Raw genomic sequence first — 15,870 nt, forward strand, 5'->3', positions numbered from 1 at the left:
TGGCCTCGCACCAAACTCTTTATTGACTTCTTGGTTATTGTTGCCCGTTACTAGTCGCTACGCTAGTTCAGAAAGGCTTTGCACAGAGGTCTGTTTTGAGACTTCTGTGCCTTACCTAGATCTCAGATCAAGAAAGTCCTGTGATGGCTGAGGACGGTGGTGGGAGGTCAGTGGGATTGGGGCTCAGGACCATTGCTGATTTAGGTCTTCACACTGGGCCTTCTGTGATCTCAGAACATCACACACCCATAAATAAACCTCCAAGGACCAGTGTCTGCAACTTATTGCTAACAAAAAATTTAAGATGCAGAACAAAAACAGTTTTTGTTTATATATTTTTAATATAGGGTCTTGCTCTGTCACCCAGGCTGGAGTGTAGTGGCGCAATCATGGCTCACTGCAGCCTCTACCTCCTGGGCTCAAGTAATCCTCCTGCCTCAGCCTCCCAAGTAGCCGAAACTACAGGGATGTGCCAGTTTTTTTCCTTTTTTAATGTGAGCATACACATCTATGCTAGTAGATGTAAAGAAAAATCCAGAAGAATATAAATCAGATTATTAAAGTACTTGTATTTGGTTAGTGGTATTATTTATGATTTTTGATTCCTAGATTATATATCTTTGTAGTGATTGCATTTTTTACGTAGATCAGGTGTTACTATTTTTTAAACTGCTTTTTTGTGATATTTCACATATATATATAAAATGTGTTTGTGTATGTATGTATATAATATATATGCCATAAAATACTCTCATGTAAGTGAACAATAATTTTTTTAATTATTATTTTTTATTTTTTAGAGACAAGGTCTCACTTTGTCACCAGGTTGGAGTGCAGTAGTATGATCACAACTCACTGCAGACTCAAACTCCTGGGCTCAAGGGATCCTCCCTCCTCAGCCTCCCAAGTGGCTGGGACTACAAGCACGCACCAACACACCTGGCTGATTTAAAAATTTTTGTACAAATGGGATCTCACTATGTTGCCTATGCTGGTCTTGAATACCTAGGCCCAACGATCCTCCAGCCTCGCCTTCTAAAGTGTTGGGATTGCAAGAGTGAGCCATGGTGTCTGGCCTCAAAAATCTTTAATACCTTTATAGAGTTGTGCAATCATCACCACAATCCAGTTTTGAGACATTTCCATTATTCCACAAAGATCATTCATGCCATTTGCAGTTAACCACCACTCCCATCTCCAACCTCAGCTACTGTTGATCTTGCTGTTTGCACAGATTTGCCTTTATGGGAAGTTTCATATAAAAAGAATCAAACAATATGTGGCCTTTTGCATCTGGCTTCTTTCACTTAATGCTTTTGAGGCGTATGCATGTTGTAGTGAGTATCAGGTGTACGTCATGTATACGCAGGAATATCTGTCCCTTTGCCGTCGGGGAGGACGCCATCGCATGGAGGTCCTGCATTTTGTTTTTGTTTCTCAGTTGACGGTCATGTGGGTTGTTTACAGGTCTGGGCTATTATGAATAATGCCGCTATGAACATCTGTGTCCAGGTTTCTGAGTGGACACACACGGCTAATTTTATAATAAAACAAAACCAAAGGACCAAAATGAATTCTGGAACTGTTTCTGGAATACGTTTCCTTTTACCAAAATGGGAATTCTAATAGCAGGGCAGGAAATGTAAAGTAGGAGAGAAAGAAGTGGGCTCACAGCAGCCTTTCCCCTCCTCGGATTTGGGAACAAAGAGGCAGGATTGTCCCACTCTAGAAGTGGCTCATATTCGCACAGTTCATCCAAAGCTACAGAACACGCTCAACATCCCGTCTGCCCCGCAGCACCTCTGATATCGATCTCAATCCAAACACCCACCCCTCTCACGAGTCTCTTAGTTCAAGGACAGCAAATTCAGGACATCGCACTTCCCTGCCCCTGATGCATTTAGTGAGAGCGGGGGTTTGAGTTTGGACGACTGTGGAGAAAAGCCCCAAGCACCAGTGTCAATTCCTGGGCTGAGACTTTAAGGTTTAGCAATTCAAGTGTTTCAGCTAGGTCCCTTCCCAGTGTACAAAGGTCAAAGTTTGCAGTTATGGAAGGAAAAGGATCAGAAAAAAACATGGAAAATAGGATCTGGTTCTATAAGCAGGAAAGAGATGCAGGAAACAATTTAGAGGAAAAGAGGCAAAAAGTATACTGGCTCTCCAAGCTGGGGTGTCTTATTCACCAAGAAGTGGCAAGAAGCAGACAGACAGCACGTTTTGTGGGGGGACAGTGGTTTTTGTTTTTTTGTTTTTTTTTTGAGACAGAGTCTCACTGTATTGCCCAGGCTGGAGTGTAGTGGTGCAATCTCGGCTCACTGCAACATCGGCCTCCCAGGCTCAAGCAATTCTCATGCCTCAGCCTCCCAAGTAGCTGGGATTACAGGTGTGCGCCACCACACCCAGCTAATTTTTGTATTTTTAGTAGAGACAGGGTTTTGCCATGTTGGTCAGGCTGGTCTCAAACTCCTGACCTCAAGTGATCCACCTGCCTTGGCCTCCCAAAGTGCTGGGATTACAGGCATGAGCCACCGCACCCGGCTGCCAATGTTTAATACAAGTGGATAGACACAATTTTAAAGGACTTTGGGAAAATCTGGTGTTAATGAATATTAATGAGGACATCTGTCTTATTTATTCATTACAGCGGCTCTCCACTGGTAGTTCCTGTAGCAACTCAAGCTCCTTCCTGGGTATCTAAAGATTCAGGTGATATCTGGAACCTGCTGCAGAGGTTGCAATCCTGCCTCTTTCTGAGCCTCAGGTTGCCCTAGTGACTCTAGGAACCTTTCTCCATACCTCTTGCGTGTTATCTATGGAACATGGACTTTGAACCTCTCTTCTTTTTCGTCTCCTTGCTTTGATTTAATCCATCATTTCTAGGTGCATGACAACACTCCCTAACTTAACCCCCCTGCTTTCCCATTTTAACTACCATCACAATAATCTTAATACTGGCAGGTATCTAGCACTTGGCGATTTTCAAAGAGCTTCCACTAGTTCCTTGCTCGGAATCTTGTGATGCAGGCAGGATAGCTAGGAGTGTCTCCTTTTAAAGGAAATCGAGGTAGAAAAGTTCAGTGATGACCCAATATCATAAAAATCATAAAATGGTGAGACCAGGAGCAGGTTATAGGTTTCTACCCTGGTGCAGTCCCAGGATGGGGCCCGTAAGTCCTGAAGTTTCAGGCAAATGTGCTGTGACTGGATGTGTTAAATTAGACTAACAGGGAGTGGGGAAGGGCTATGACAATTCAGAGTAGGTCTGTAGAATATGATGTTCACAAAACCATGGATTTAAGAACATGGGAGCTTGTGAGGAGTTTTCTAACTCATTTTTTAAGTTTTCTAGATGTCTTATCCATACAATTTTTTTTTTTTGAAATGGAGTCCCACTCTTGTCACCCAGGCTGTAGTGCAATGGCGCGATCTTGGCTCACTGCAACCTCCACCTCCCAGTTTCAAATGATTCTCCTTCTTCAGCCTCTTGAGTAGCTGGGATTACAGGCATGTGCCACCATGCCTAATTTTTGTATTTTTAGTAGAGACTGGGTTTCAACACGTTGGCCAGGCTGCTGTTGAACTCCTGGTCTCAGGTGATCCGCCTGCCTCAGCCTCCCAGAGTGCCGGGATTACAGGTGTGGGCCACCTCGCCTGGCCCATACAATTTTTTAAAGGGCATTGAGATCCTAAAATTGAAATTGTAGATAGATATAGCTGTGGGATAAAGAACTTCTGCTGAATGATGATTTGCAAAAGTATGTCTTCAGTATAGTACTGAGTACTAATTTTATGGGGCAAATAACTCTGTATTTAATCTTATGACCTTGTATAAAATCTTGCCCTAAACTAAATTCAAATGTATAGTCATTTATACTTAATTACACAATTTGGTGCTATGTTAATATTTACCAAAAAAAAAAAAAAAATTCCAGAAAGGAACATGCTTGGAATTCAATGTGAACCAGTTAATTGTTGTGTTTATTCTGATACTTTTATTTGGGAGTCCTATATCACAAAATGACATGTGTACTGTTTACAACCGGTATTAGAAATTGAGATGTTTTTATTTTGACTATTTGAGAGTAAAATTGTAGATAATGTTCCAAACCATCATCAAAAATGCAGAGCAAACTTTTCTGTATATAAACTGTACATAAAAACAAGGCACTATACATTTTTGGGGAGATATTAAGGTAGAAAGGTTGATTCGCATAGATTCTCCAGAGTCCATGCCATTAAGTACAAATTCTTTGTTCATTTTAGCACCGGAAGCAGTACTCAGAACAAGTCATACCTAATGCTGCAGGAAACATTTCCAAACGTGTATGAAGATACATATTGGTGGCAGAGCTAATTCAACAGAAGCAACTCCATCTACCTTTTCATGTTATTTTGACACCAAAACAAATCTTGAAAGTGAATGAATACATATTGCTTTGTTAAATACATATTTGACTTATATGGTGTTTATATAAATATATATATATTTTAGAATCCACAAACTATCAAAATAACACTTTATAAAGAGAACTGCTTCAAAAAAAAAAAAAAAAAAAAAGGCATTGCCTAGCTGGAACAAGAAGGCAGTGCTATCTATAGCAGCTGCGGCTTAAGTGCACATAACAGATACTTTTATTAATTCTGATAACCTGCTGAATGGTGGAAAGAAGTTTCCAAACAGTTCCCTTGAACATTTACAAAATACACAACTCTGGGACAAGCAGTATCTTTAACAATGTCAGGTTCTGAAAACTCTGATTGAAAAATACTTTGTGAAAAACACCAGTCCAAAAATATCCATTTCCCTGGTGCGGTGGTGGTGTTGGACGTGACCATGAGGCTCCTCTGGCGTCTCCCCACTCAGAACAGGCCTTTTGCTTTCTTCAGGTTCACCTGCTTCCAGGCGGGCAGGGCGTTGTATTCGTCCCTCGTCATGTCTAGTGCAAACTGGAAACATTGGGAGAAGCGCCCCGCGGCTCAGTGAAAGGAGCCGGGCGTGCGTGTGTTGTTTTACTCCCATCCCCACCCCACCGGAAGAACCGCTTACCTCGAAGTCTTCATCGGTGAGATAGATCTCAAGCTTCAGAGGATCGACCCCCTCCGGGAGTGGCCTGGCCAGGAGGTCGGCCAGCGGGTAAATGGTTTTACAGAGCTTGGCTAAGACGTCTTCCACGAGGGTGATCTGATTGGAAACTTCCGTGTCCTAGAGAAGAGGAGGGGGCAGAGAGGAGAGCTCGTGTCCTACATTTGAACTTGTTTTATTAAGTGCTTACAGACACACAGCCCTGTGCCACCTGCATACAGCCTGAGGATGCACAGTTCCATATCACTGAGGAGGAAATGGCTCTGAAAGAAAAGGGATTGCCCAAAGCCCTGCAGTTGTCTGGACTTTTAATTTTTAAAATTTTTAAATTTTAAATTAAAAAATGGTATTTTTTGAGACAAGGTCTCACTCTGCTACTCAGGCTGGAGTGCAGTGGTGCAATCATAGCTCACTGCAGCCTCCAGCTCCTGGGCTCAAGTGATCCTCCTGCCTCAGCCTCCTGAGTAACTGGGACTATGAGTATGCATCACCAGGCCTGGCTAATTTATTTTTCCTTTTCCATTTTTTTTTTTTTTTTTTTTGTAGAGACTGGGTCTTGCTATGCTGCTTAGGCTGGTCTCAAACTTCTGGCCTCAAGCGATCCTCCTGCTGGGATTACAGGTGTGAACCACCACACTTGACCCCAAATTTTGTTATTTTTTAGAGACAGTGTCTCACTGTAACCCAGGCTGGAGGGCAGTGGCTCAATCATAGCTCTCTGCAGCCTTAAACTCCTGGACTCAAGCAGTCCTCCCACCTCAAGCCTCCTGAGTAGCTGGCACTATTGGCATGTGCCACCACGCCCACCTAATAATTTAAAAAAATTTTTTGTAGAGATGGAGTCTCGTTTCTCTGACTTATAGATGTTTTCTCACCTTGTCACAGAGTTTTAAACAAACCCTGTCTCAGAACTGTCTCTGGAAAAATGTTTAGGGACTTTCCCATGAGTGAATTATGGACTAAGATTAGTAGATTTGAAGTCTAAACACCAGAAGCCTCCAAATAATGGAATTTGTTTAAAAATAAATATTAAAAAATAACCTGAAAAGAAATCACACCCCCCTTCCCTCCCCTGGCCCCATTTCTTAATCTGCAATAGAAAAAGAAGGTCAGAAAATGCACCTAGAATACTCTGGAGCAGAATCAATTTTTTTGTTTTTAAAACCACTGTGTGAATATGAACAAACTATTCTGGGTAAATTCTCTTCCTCCATTAAACTTGGGACCCCAGATTGGCTGCTCTCCTTTTGGGTGGGTGGATGGTGGGAATGCATGACTAAGAGCTGTTGCTCATATTAGAAATACATGGAACAGACTGGTGGTCAAGAGGCAGGTTTTGGGCTGGGTGCAGTGACTTGTGCCTGTAATCTCAACACTGTAGGAGGCTGAGGTGGGAAGAGTCCTTGAATCCAGGAGTTGGAGACCAGCTTGGGCAATATGATGAGACCCTGTCTCTGTAAAGAATACAAAAATAGGCTAGGCATGGAAGTGTGCACCTGTAGTCCTACCTACTTGGGGGGCTGAGGTGGTAGGGTCGTTTGAGCCCAGGGGTTCAAGGTTTGTGTGAGCCATGATTGAGTCACCACATTGCAGCCTGGGTGACAAAGCAAGATCCTTTCTCTAAAAAAAGAAGAGGCGAATTTTGGATGATCTTGCCTGCGTCTGAGTACTGACTCCTCCACTCACTGAAAGTCACTTTGGCCAAGTGACTTCGTGTTTTTGTGTCTCTGCTCCCACACCAGTAAAATGGGAATAGTAATAAGATATCTTGATGGACTGTTGTGATAAATGAGAAAATCAGTGTAAAGTGCTTGGAGATGTGCCTAGTGCAGAGTGGGCACTTGCTGAATGTTAATTATTTGTATAACTTGCTGGTGTGGGAAGCCTGACTCTTCTCCGGCTGGAATCCCACAGGCCTGCACAACAGTAAATGGCCCCGCTGCTAACCCCCAAGATCTATAGTGAATACACAGGGAGGACGGTGAGTTATATCCTTCTGAAAGTGGCTCAACTGTGCCACAGAACTGATGTTTATGATTTCTTTGGAATAAATGTCGAAATTAACTCTCCTAGTCTTGAAATTCGAGAAAGTTATATTTGTCTTATCTGAGTTCCTTTCTCAGGAAACCAACCATCAGGCATCTCCAATAGTATCAAAAAGCCAGCAGTGGCTCATGCTTGTAATCCCAGCACTTTGAGAGGCTGAGGTGGGCAGATGGCTTGAGCTCAGGAGTTCAAGACCAGACTGAGAGACATGGCAAAACCTCATTGAAAATACAAAACAAATTAGCCAGGCATTATGGTGTGTGCTTGTAGTCCCAGCTACCTGGGAGGCTGATGTGGGAGGATTGTCTGAGTCTGGAGCTGGAGGCTGCAGTGAGCTGTGATTACACCACTGCACTCCAGCCTGGGCAACAGAGCAAGACCCTGTCTCAAAAAACAAAAACAAAACCTGAAGCTTACCAGACCCCTTACCCACCATGATGCCTAACCAACCCCCCGCTTCCTGTTGACCAGCTCCTCTTCCTCACCCCTCCCTAATTCCTGTTTCCCACACATGGTTACATTTCTTCCCGGCTATAAAAATCCCTAATTTTAGTAGGCCAGAGACACAGATTTGAGACTTATGTCCTGTTCCCCTTGGCTGTAGCACCCAAATAAACTTTCTTCCTTGGCTATGCTTGTCTCAGTGATTGGCTTTCTTCTGTGTAGTGAGCAATAAGCCCTGGACTGAACCCCTGGCAATTTGGTAACTCCTGAACTTAGACTGCATGCAGCAGCCATAGAGCTTGTAATCCCTAGAGCCTTCTGGTTTCACGAAACCACAGTTGCAGTGAACAGAAACATCTCGTTCCGGCTGCGGCAGACACCAAGCTGAAGTCAGCCCCTTCCCTGTGTACATCAAGTCCATTTGGCTCCAGGGAGACAGGTTAGGGTGAGCAGTGATGTCTGTACTACCCAACAGGCCCTCTCCATTGCTAAGCAGAAGTAGATTCTGTTTGTTTAAAATTACTCGAATTTCCTATAAAATACACTTGGGTCGTTTCCCCAAGCAAAGCAGCTCTCCTACATGGTAAAAAAAAATCAAAATGGTAAAAAACCTATCTCTCACCAAATCAAAACAAATCCTTGGATTTGCTATTCCTAGCAATGTTAATAGCTCATATATAAGAAATTCAACATAGCTATAATAAAATTCTTTCCTGTGTGGTTGGAAAAGAAAACATTCTAGATTATAATATATTTTGGTGGATAGAAGTTATGATAAATGTCTCATGCAGAAATACCAGGTGGTCTCATAAAAGACAATATTAATGAGATGTTGAGTGATCCCTTATCATAAGGGAGTCGCAGCACCTCCATTCATTCAGTTATCTGAACATACTAATTCATCAGATTTCGTTTGTGTCTCCTCTACACAAGGTTAACATCTGAAACATGAGGGTTTGGTTGTGCGTCACATGGACACTGAGAGACAAGCAATGCCAAGCAACAGGTTCTTAGCAAACAGAATGAAGAGTTCGCAGCTTTTATGTACATATATAGTCCTCAGCATGATTCAACTCACCTTTGCTTTTAAGTTTTTTAAAATTTTGGTATCGTGTAGAAAATTACTAAAATAGTTAATTGATTTTCCATTAGACTTCTCTTCTTCCTAAGCAAATTCTATGTAGGTTTGTTAAGATGTTGCAAAAGGAAAAATATTTTCCCACTCTGAAAGTGCAATTGGATGCTCTCCCCAAAGTAAAGTTAACCCACAATCCAAAAGGCGCAGGAGCCACCTTCATAGGGCAGGAAAGCGTGCTCACCATCTCTGTGATCTCAGCGATGTCCTCTCTGTGCTCCCAGCTGGGAAACATATTGGTGAATGTCAGGGGCTCCAGACCAGCGTGGATAAGGTAAGACTTGGGGGCTGGTTTCTTGAGATTTTTTCCTGTAGTTACACAGATTGCAATGTCAGTAGACCCCAGGGAGACCCTGTCTTTCTCTGATTTCCCTTGAAATCTTTTCTTCTTTGCCAGAACTCATGACTTCATGCTTAAAATGCAAGTTACCAGTAGTTCATAACAACACATGGATAATGTTTATATAAGATGTTAGTTTCATGCCTGTGACTACCATAGTGACCTATAATCAACCTGAGTCTATACTTCTTGAACCTAACAAACCGCTCTGCATTCCTGGAAGGGAGAGAGAGGCTCTGTCTGCAGCTTCTGGGTGGAGCATTTTCTTCCTCCTGAATTCACCTGTAGAGTCATCTGTCTCATTTCCTAGCATAGGATTAACTCCAATATGACTGACGGCGAACGACAGCATCTTATACATCCACATTCACTATAACATTAGGTGGAAGGTTTCATATGTTATTTATTGCTAAAGAGTTTTTCAGGAAGAGAATCCATTGCACATACTCAGTGACATTAAACTAGTTGTGTCAATGAAACCATAAAAATTAAATAAGATATTAATTACTGGCATTTTCATTTTATATAAAAGAAAGACTAGAAATTTCATGTGTATAGTAAAGAACCATGAACTTACTATGGGTATTTCTCTTTGGATATAATACTAAAAATAATAATGAATAAAAAAAATAATAATAAAAAAGGTTGGCAATGGCCGTTCACTGTTTGGGGGAGACCTCCATTCTCCAACAGCGTGGTAGTGCTTGCAGATAATGTACAGGGCAGAGGCCAACTTGTCTCTCAGCATGATCAACCCCGAGTACAACAGGGTTTTAATCTGCCTGGGGCATTCCACAATACAGCCTTTATCTTTGAGGGTAACAAGTTAGATGGCCTCATAATATCAGAGAGAAAAACTAGTTCTTCTTCATGCTGGCAGCTGAGAATGCGCTAATCTAAAACTTAATACATCTCAAAAAGTTAAAGGGGAAAAAATTGGTTTCATCACCACCTGCCAGGCTTTATGGATGGATGCTGGCTGACATGCACAGAAGGGGAAGGGGGTCTCCTGGCTGCACGTGCCTGAGGGGCTTCCCCATCTGTTCCGTGCTGCAGGCATGTTAGAGGGAGCCTCACCTTTGCAGTACTGGAGCACAGTCTCCATCGCACTCTTCCGGTCGGAGGCCCAGCGGATGCGGGCAGAACCAGTGATCTTGTTCTCGATGGGCCACCAGCCTTGCCAGAGGTACACCTCGTGGTGATTGTCAACAAGGAAAAGTGCTGTGAGGGCAGGGACAGGTCCAGACCATCAGGAGCTCCTTCACGGACACTTCTAGCTCACTCCTCCCCCAACCTAGTGGATGTTGTCCCTCTCGACTGCAGTGTCACGGGGAAACCCCCTTGGCCATCAAACCAGGGGCAAAGGGGCAAACAGAGAAACCCAGGATACCCCAGCCCTTTGACAGTTCAACGGGGAGAAGCCTGTAGGCAGAGAGAAGTGGTGTCAAGGAGTTGGTCTTTTTCATTCCTCGTCCTCCAGGTCCTCCTCCCTTTGCCCCACCTCAAGGCCCTGGCCCTTCTGGATACTGGCAGGGCTGTGCTAAGAGTGGAAGGGATTGCCACTCAAGGGGCTGTTAGCACCGCATATCTCCAAAGAGCACAATCAACACTGGAGCGCACATCTCACTGCAGACAGGTCAGTGGCGTTCCTGCCCTGCACGCGATTGCTTAGCAGTGAGGTGAGCTCATGGCTCTCTTACAGAGAAATGGGCCTTAAAAAGCAAAACTGCCACCGGGAGTGGTGGCTCATGCCTGTAATCCCAGTGCTTTGGGAGGCTGAGGAGGAAGGACTGCTTGAGCCCGGAGGTTGAAGACCAGCCTGGGCCACATGATGAGACCCTATCTCTACAAAAAGAAAAAAAAATTAGCGAGGCATGGTGCTGCATGCATGTGTAGTCTCCACTACTCAGGAAGCTAAGGAGAGAGGATCGCTTGAGCCCAGGGGTTAGAGGCTGCAGTGAGCCATGACTGCGCCACTGCACTCCAGCCTGGATGACAGAGTAAGACCCTGTCTCTAAAAAATAAAATAAAAGGAAATAAAAATCAAAACTGTTCTACTGCCTTTTCCTCCTACCTTTTTCTCCTCCTCAAATTGTCAGCCTGACTCTTACTCCAGGTGGCAAAATGCCTCTCACTCTTGCTAGTCGGCTCACTGTAAGTCCTTTCCTGACATGCATTTCAGGATTCTGTGAAAACCACACTTTAAAAGCCCAGTGGAGGTTGATAACCCGCCCTGAGCCCCAGGATGAAGGGCGTGGGCACACCCTCTCTTACTGGTGGCTGATTTTCCAAGCATGACATGTGCACTGGGCAAACTTTCAGTGCTGCTCTGAGATGCCAGTGCAAGGTGAGGTCCCTGGCTGCAGCTCCAGGCTCTTGTAATGTGAGAAGCAACAAACACAAACTGAGAGGCAGCTGACCTTGGCTTCATTGGAGGGTGGGTGGGAGGGGTTGTCAAGCCCAGTCTCTTGTTACTTTCCCAACCAGAATGAGGGCACAGAGCCCTGACCTTGGGATCAGAAGACCTGGGCTGGAGTCTTGGCTCTGCTGTGGAGACTTGGTATGGCAGACCCTGTTCCCTGGCTAACTTAGCCAATACCCCAACATCCTTCTCCTCTGCCATTTGCTTCCCCAGGCTCCCTTGCAGCTGGGGCTGGCCATGTGACAGGCTCCGGCCAATGGGATGTAAGCAGAAGTCTGCTGGGGGCTTCTGGGAAAACACGTGCTTTATCTGATTAAAGAGAGAGAGTGGCTATTAGGTGGGCTTTTTTCCTTCCCCCTTCTTTCTCTTTCTATCTTGAATGCAAACATGATGGCTGGAGCAATGGCAGTCGACGGGTGACCATGCAGCAACAAGACTGAGAGGAAGGCTGGGAGAAGAGCGGAGATGCCAGGCCTGCCGCTGTGGTGCTCAACCTGTTCTTAGCTGACGTCTTTGGGTGGGTTAAGTGACTGAGTCTTGTTCCTTATGCTATAAAGTGTGGCTGATTTCACTCTCCTTCCTTTTGGTGTAGGGGTGAGGATGAAAAGAGTGTAAGCACATGTTCTGGGTGCTCTGGGAATGTACTTGGCAAACAGAAGCTGCTTAATAAATACCAACGTAAAATCAAAAGGCTTTCTGGAAGATGTGCCTTCTACTGCTCAGCATAGCTGCCCCCCGCAGGCCTTACCTGGCTGGGGCGCGCTGTACAGATCTTCCTGCAGGAAGGGCATGGAACTGACTACAGAGGGGGCTCGGGCAGGGTACACAAACTCCGTGGCTGCAAAATCCCCAGAGGAGCTGCTGAGGATGAACAGGCGGGGTGCGAAGTTAAAACTTCCAGGATCTTTGAAAGAAAAGAGAACAAAGCTGAAGATATCATGTGCATCAAAGTAAATTCCAGATGAAGAATGAATGTAAAATATGAAATAATTCAAAGCACTGTGGAAACACAGGTAGGATTTATCTGAGCTTCAAGGTGGAGAAAGCCTTTTCAATTGCAATAGTAAAAGAACCAATCAAAAGGGAAAATAATGCATTAATTATATAAAAATGAAAAACAATGCAAAATTAAAAAGAAAAGAAAAACCAAGTAACAAATGGGAAATATTTGTAATACAGCAACTAGTTAATATCCTTAATACATGAAGGGACATACATAAGGAAAAAATAAATATCAATAAAATGTGCAAAAGACACAAATAGAACACTCACCAAAGTAGAAATTAAAATGGCTAAAAAATATATATAGATACTGTGTATATATGCATATCTATACACATATGTATGTGTATATCACATACACATATGTAACATAAATATGCATATGTTATATAACATAAATATACATATATTGTATTTTATATACATTATACATGTATATAAATATACATCTATATGTACTTCTAAGTAAAACAAAACAATGCTTAGCTATCTGTCTCCTTTCATCAATTTGGCAAAAAGGAAAAAATAATATGCTGAATTTATGATTGTGCTGAGAAATGAAGGCTTCTGTGTATTTCAAGTGAGGATGAAACTTGGCCCGAGCTGATACATGCTATCAGATTTTATGACAAGCACGGCGGTTCCACATCTAGGAATTCCTCTCAATTAGGAATGAATGTATAGGATTATTTTAAAAAGTATTCAAACTGCATTATTATATAAGGGAGAAAAATCAGAAATAAGAAACAACTCAACTCCCCAGCTGTCAGAGACTGTCAGGTAGAGAGTGGCATATATTCACAGTATAACAGAATATCTCACAGCCATTAGAAATCTAAATTTTAATAACTTGGGAAATTATTCATTATAAAGGGAAAAAGCAGGTTACAAAACAGTAGATCCACATATTATTTTTTAAAATAGATATTATATATAGCATAGAGAAATGTGAATTCTGTTCTGAGAAATGTGGTTATAAGTGACTTCATTTCTTTTTTTAACTTCTCCATAATTTCAAACGTTTTCTAGGCATTATGTTTAAAAAGCTATATAAAAGTTTATAAACATTGAGGGGCAGAGTATTATGGAGCAGTTATGAGGATACTCCATTGCTGCCCAGCCTTGGGCAAGTTGATTAACTTCTGTATGCCTCAGTTTCCTCATCTGTAAAAATGGCAGAGTGTTGGGTTGTACTAACGGAGTTACTATATGTAAGGTGCTGGCTGGTGTCTGGCTTACTGGAACTGCTTAACAAAAGTTCGCTTTCCTTCTAATGTTCATCTGTATTTTTAGAACAGCTGGGAAAGTACACATATACACACCTAACCTCACTCTGGTGAACGGGAGTGCCTGTTCTATACAGACACGACCTTTGTATTTCCAAATAGGTTAATGACTGAAGGGCTCTGGAAAGGGGATAAGAGGCCGGCTTCCTTCCCCAGATTGCACTCCAACACCCAGAGGACTGCTATTTCTCAGGTGGCAGCTATGAGGAAAGAAAGAAAATGGTGCCCTGAGTCCCTAAGACCCTGGAAGGTGGCTTGGTCCCCGGGAGGCCTTGGGAGCTGATTTGCCAGTGAGAATTTGAAGTCCTGGTGTCCAAGTTAAACTCACCCCTGGGAAGAAAAAAACTGTTCAATCAGCTGGACATAATACTCATCACACTAGATTTAAGACAGACTGAAGAATTAAGATAAAACACGAATGGGGCACAGTGGCTCAAGCCTGCACTTTGAGAGGCTGAGGCAGGCTGATCACTTGAGCCCAGGAGGTTGAGCTGTGATCATACCACTATACTCCAGCCTGGATAACAGAGCAAGACTCTTGTTTCCAAAAACAAACAAAAAAACCAGATCGCAGACTGTGGATGCCACATTACCTTGAAGCATGCAATCGTAGGCTTTCCTGTCTCTCCTTCCTAAGGCATCCCAGAATCCGAGTGGCTCGGAGCCTTCATCACACTCGTGTATTGTGACTTTGCTGCTACTATGCAGTCCTGCTTCCAGGGGACATCTGCAAGGGAGAAACTCCAAGAGTTCTTTATAAGTCTGGAGAGTGCTGGTGACCCAAAATTATTATTACTATTATGATAACAGCTTTATAATAGCTTTATTGAGATATAATTCACATGTCATAAAATTCACTCTTTTTATGTGTACAGATTTCAGTTTATTCACAGAGTTGTGCAACTGTCATCACTAATTTCAGAACATTTTCATCTCCCGGAAGAAGAAGCCCTGTAACCGTTAGCAGTCACTCCGCATTTCCCCCATCCTTAGTCCTCAGAATCCACTAATCTACTTCTGTATTTATGGACTTGCCTGTTTTGGACATTTCATACAGATGGAATTATATAATATACGTTCCTTTGTGACTGAGTTTTTAAACTTAGTGTAATGTTTTTAAGGTGCATCCATGTTGTAGCATGTATCAGTACTGAATTCTTTTTTATGGCAGAATAATATTCCACTGTGTGGCTATGCCACATTTTTTTCATCCATTAATATGTTGGTAGATATTTGGGTTATTTCTATCTTTTGGCCACTATGACTAATATGGCTATGAACCTTCATGTACAAGTGTTTTCATTTCTCTTGGGTAGATATCTAGGAGTAGAGTTGCTAGTCATATGGTAACTGTATTGTTAAATCTTTTGAGAAATTGCTAGACTGTTTTCCAAGTAATGTGTAAGGGTTCCAATTTTCACATCCTTGCCAATACTTGTTATTGTCTGCTTTTTTTAAATTTAAAATTTGTGGGTATATACTAATAGTAGGTGTATATATATATATACATATATATATATACATGTACATATATATATGGGGTACAGACATAAATTATTCAAAACTAAATCTGGAGATCAGTTCACCGTCTCTTCTACTTTCTAAGGAAAAGCAATTCTTACTCATGAATGGAAAAATGCTCTGCAGTCTCTAAGTGTGTGTGGTGGAGGAGGGGAAGTTGACTTGCTCCTAGGGAGGGATGTTTAATCACATCTAATGTGTCATGAAAATTACACACATTTTTATACAGAACAATACATATTGACTATTTCTTGTCTTTCTGTCCTGCTAGAACATGAACTTCATGAGGACAGAGACTTGGGCTTATTCACCACCAAGTCCCCAGTTCCTAACTCCAGTCCTTTGGAGTTAGAAGCAGGTTGCCCAAAGTTCATGATGCAGAAAAACCATTTTTTCCGAGATTTATAGGATAAGTCCTGTAATTCCAGATTGCTTGGCGCCAATCAGGTACTCAATAAATGTTTGTTGAGTGAATATGTGAATGAGCTCTTCATTGTTTTTCTTTTCCTCAGTGGTCCAAGTAAACCCTCCGATGGGCCTCAAATGCCTTGGGCCACCTCAGGGCATGTGATTTCTCACCCCTCCCCGTGG

At 42.7% G+C, this 15,870-nt stretch overlaps 2 protein-coding genes across 41 annotated transcripts in view; one reads left to right on the top strand and one right to left on the bottom strand.

Annotated features, from left to right (window-relative positions):
* LOC735719 (uncharacterized) overlaps positions 1 to 15,870 on the top strand; it is a 131,089-nt gene that overhangs the window by 43,034 nt on the left and 72,185 nt on the right. The gene's annotated exons all lie outside the window — the stretch shown is intronic.
* SVIL (supervillin) overlaps positions 3,951 to 15,870 on the bottom strand; it is a 277,505-nt gene continuing 265,585 nt past the window's right edge. For 33 of the 34 annotated variants that reach the window (XM_063780610.1, XM_063780606.1, XM_063780603.1 and 30 more), the window contains 6 exons: positions 14,352 to 14,485; positions 12,219 to 12,374; positions 10,126 to 10,269; positions 8,893 to 9,017; positions 5,048 to 5,203; positions 3,951 to 4,947 (listed from right to left, as the gene is read on the bottom strand). In XM_063780610.1, the coding sequence (XP_063636680.1) occupies positions 4,861 to 4,947; positions 5,048 to 5,203; positions 8,893 to 9,017; positions 10,126 to 10,269; positions 12,219 to 12,374; positions 14,352 to 14,485 (802 nt within the window). In that variant the 3' untranslated portion in view covers positions 3,951 to 4,860. Of the gene's footprint in view, positions 4,948 to 5,047; positions 5,204 to 8,892; positions 9,018 to 10,125; positions 10,270 to 10,311; positions 10,471 to 12,218; positions 12,375 to 14,351; positions 14,486 to 15,870 lie in introns of those variants that run through there. The other variant, XM_016962862.4, reaches the window with a different exon arrangement.

This window comes from Pan troglodytes, chromosome 8 (assembly GCF_028858775.2).
Source record: "Pan troglodytes isolate AG18354 chromosome 8, NHGRI_mPanTro3-v2.0_pri, whole genome shotgun sequence".
Lineage (NCBI taxonomy): Eukaryota > Metazoa > Chordata > Mammalia > Primates > Hominidae > Pan > Pan troglodytes.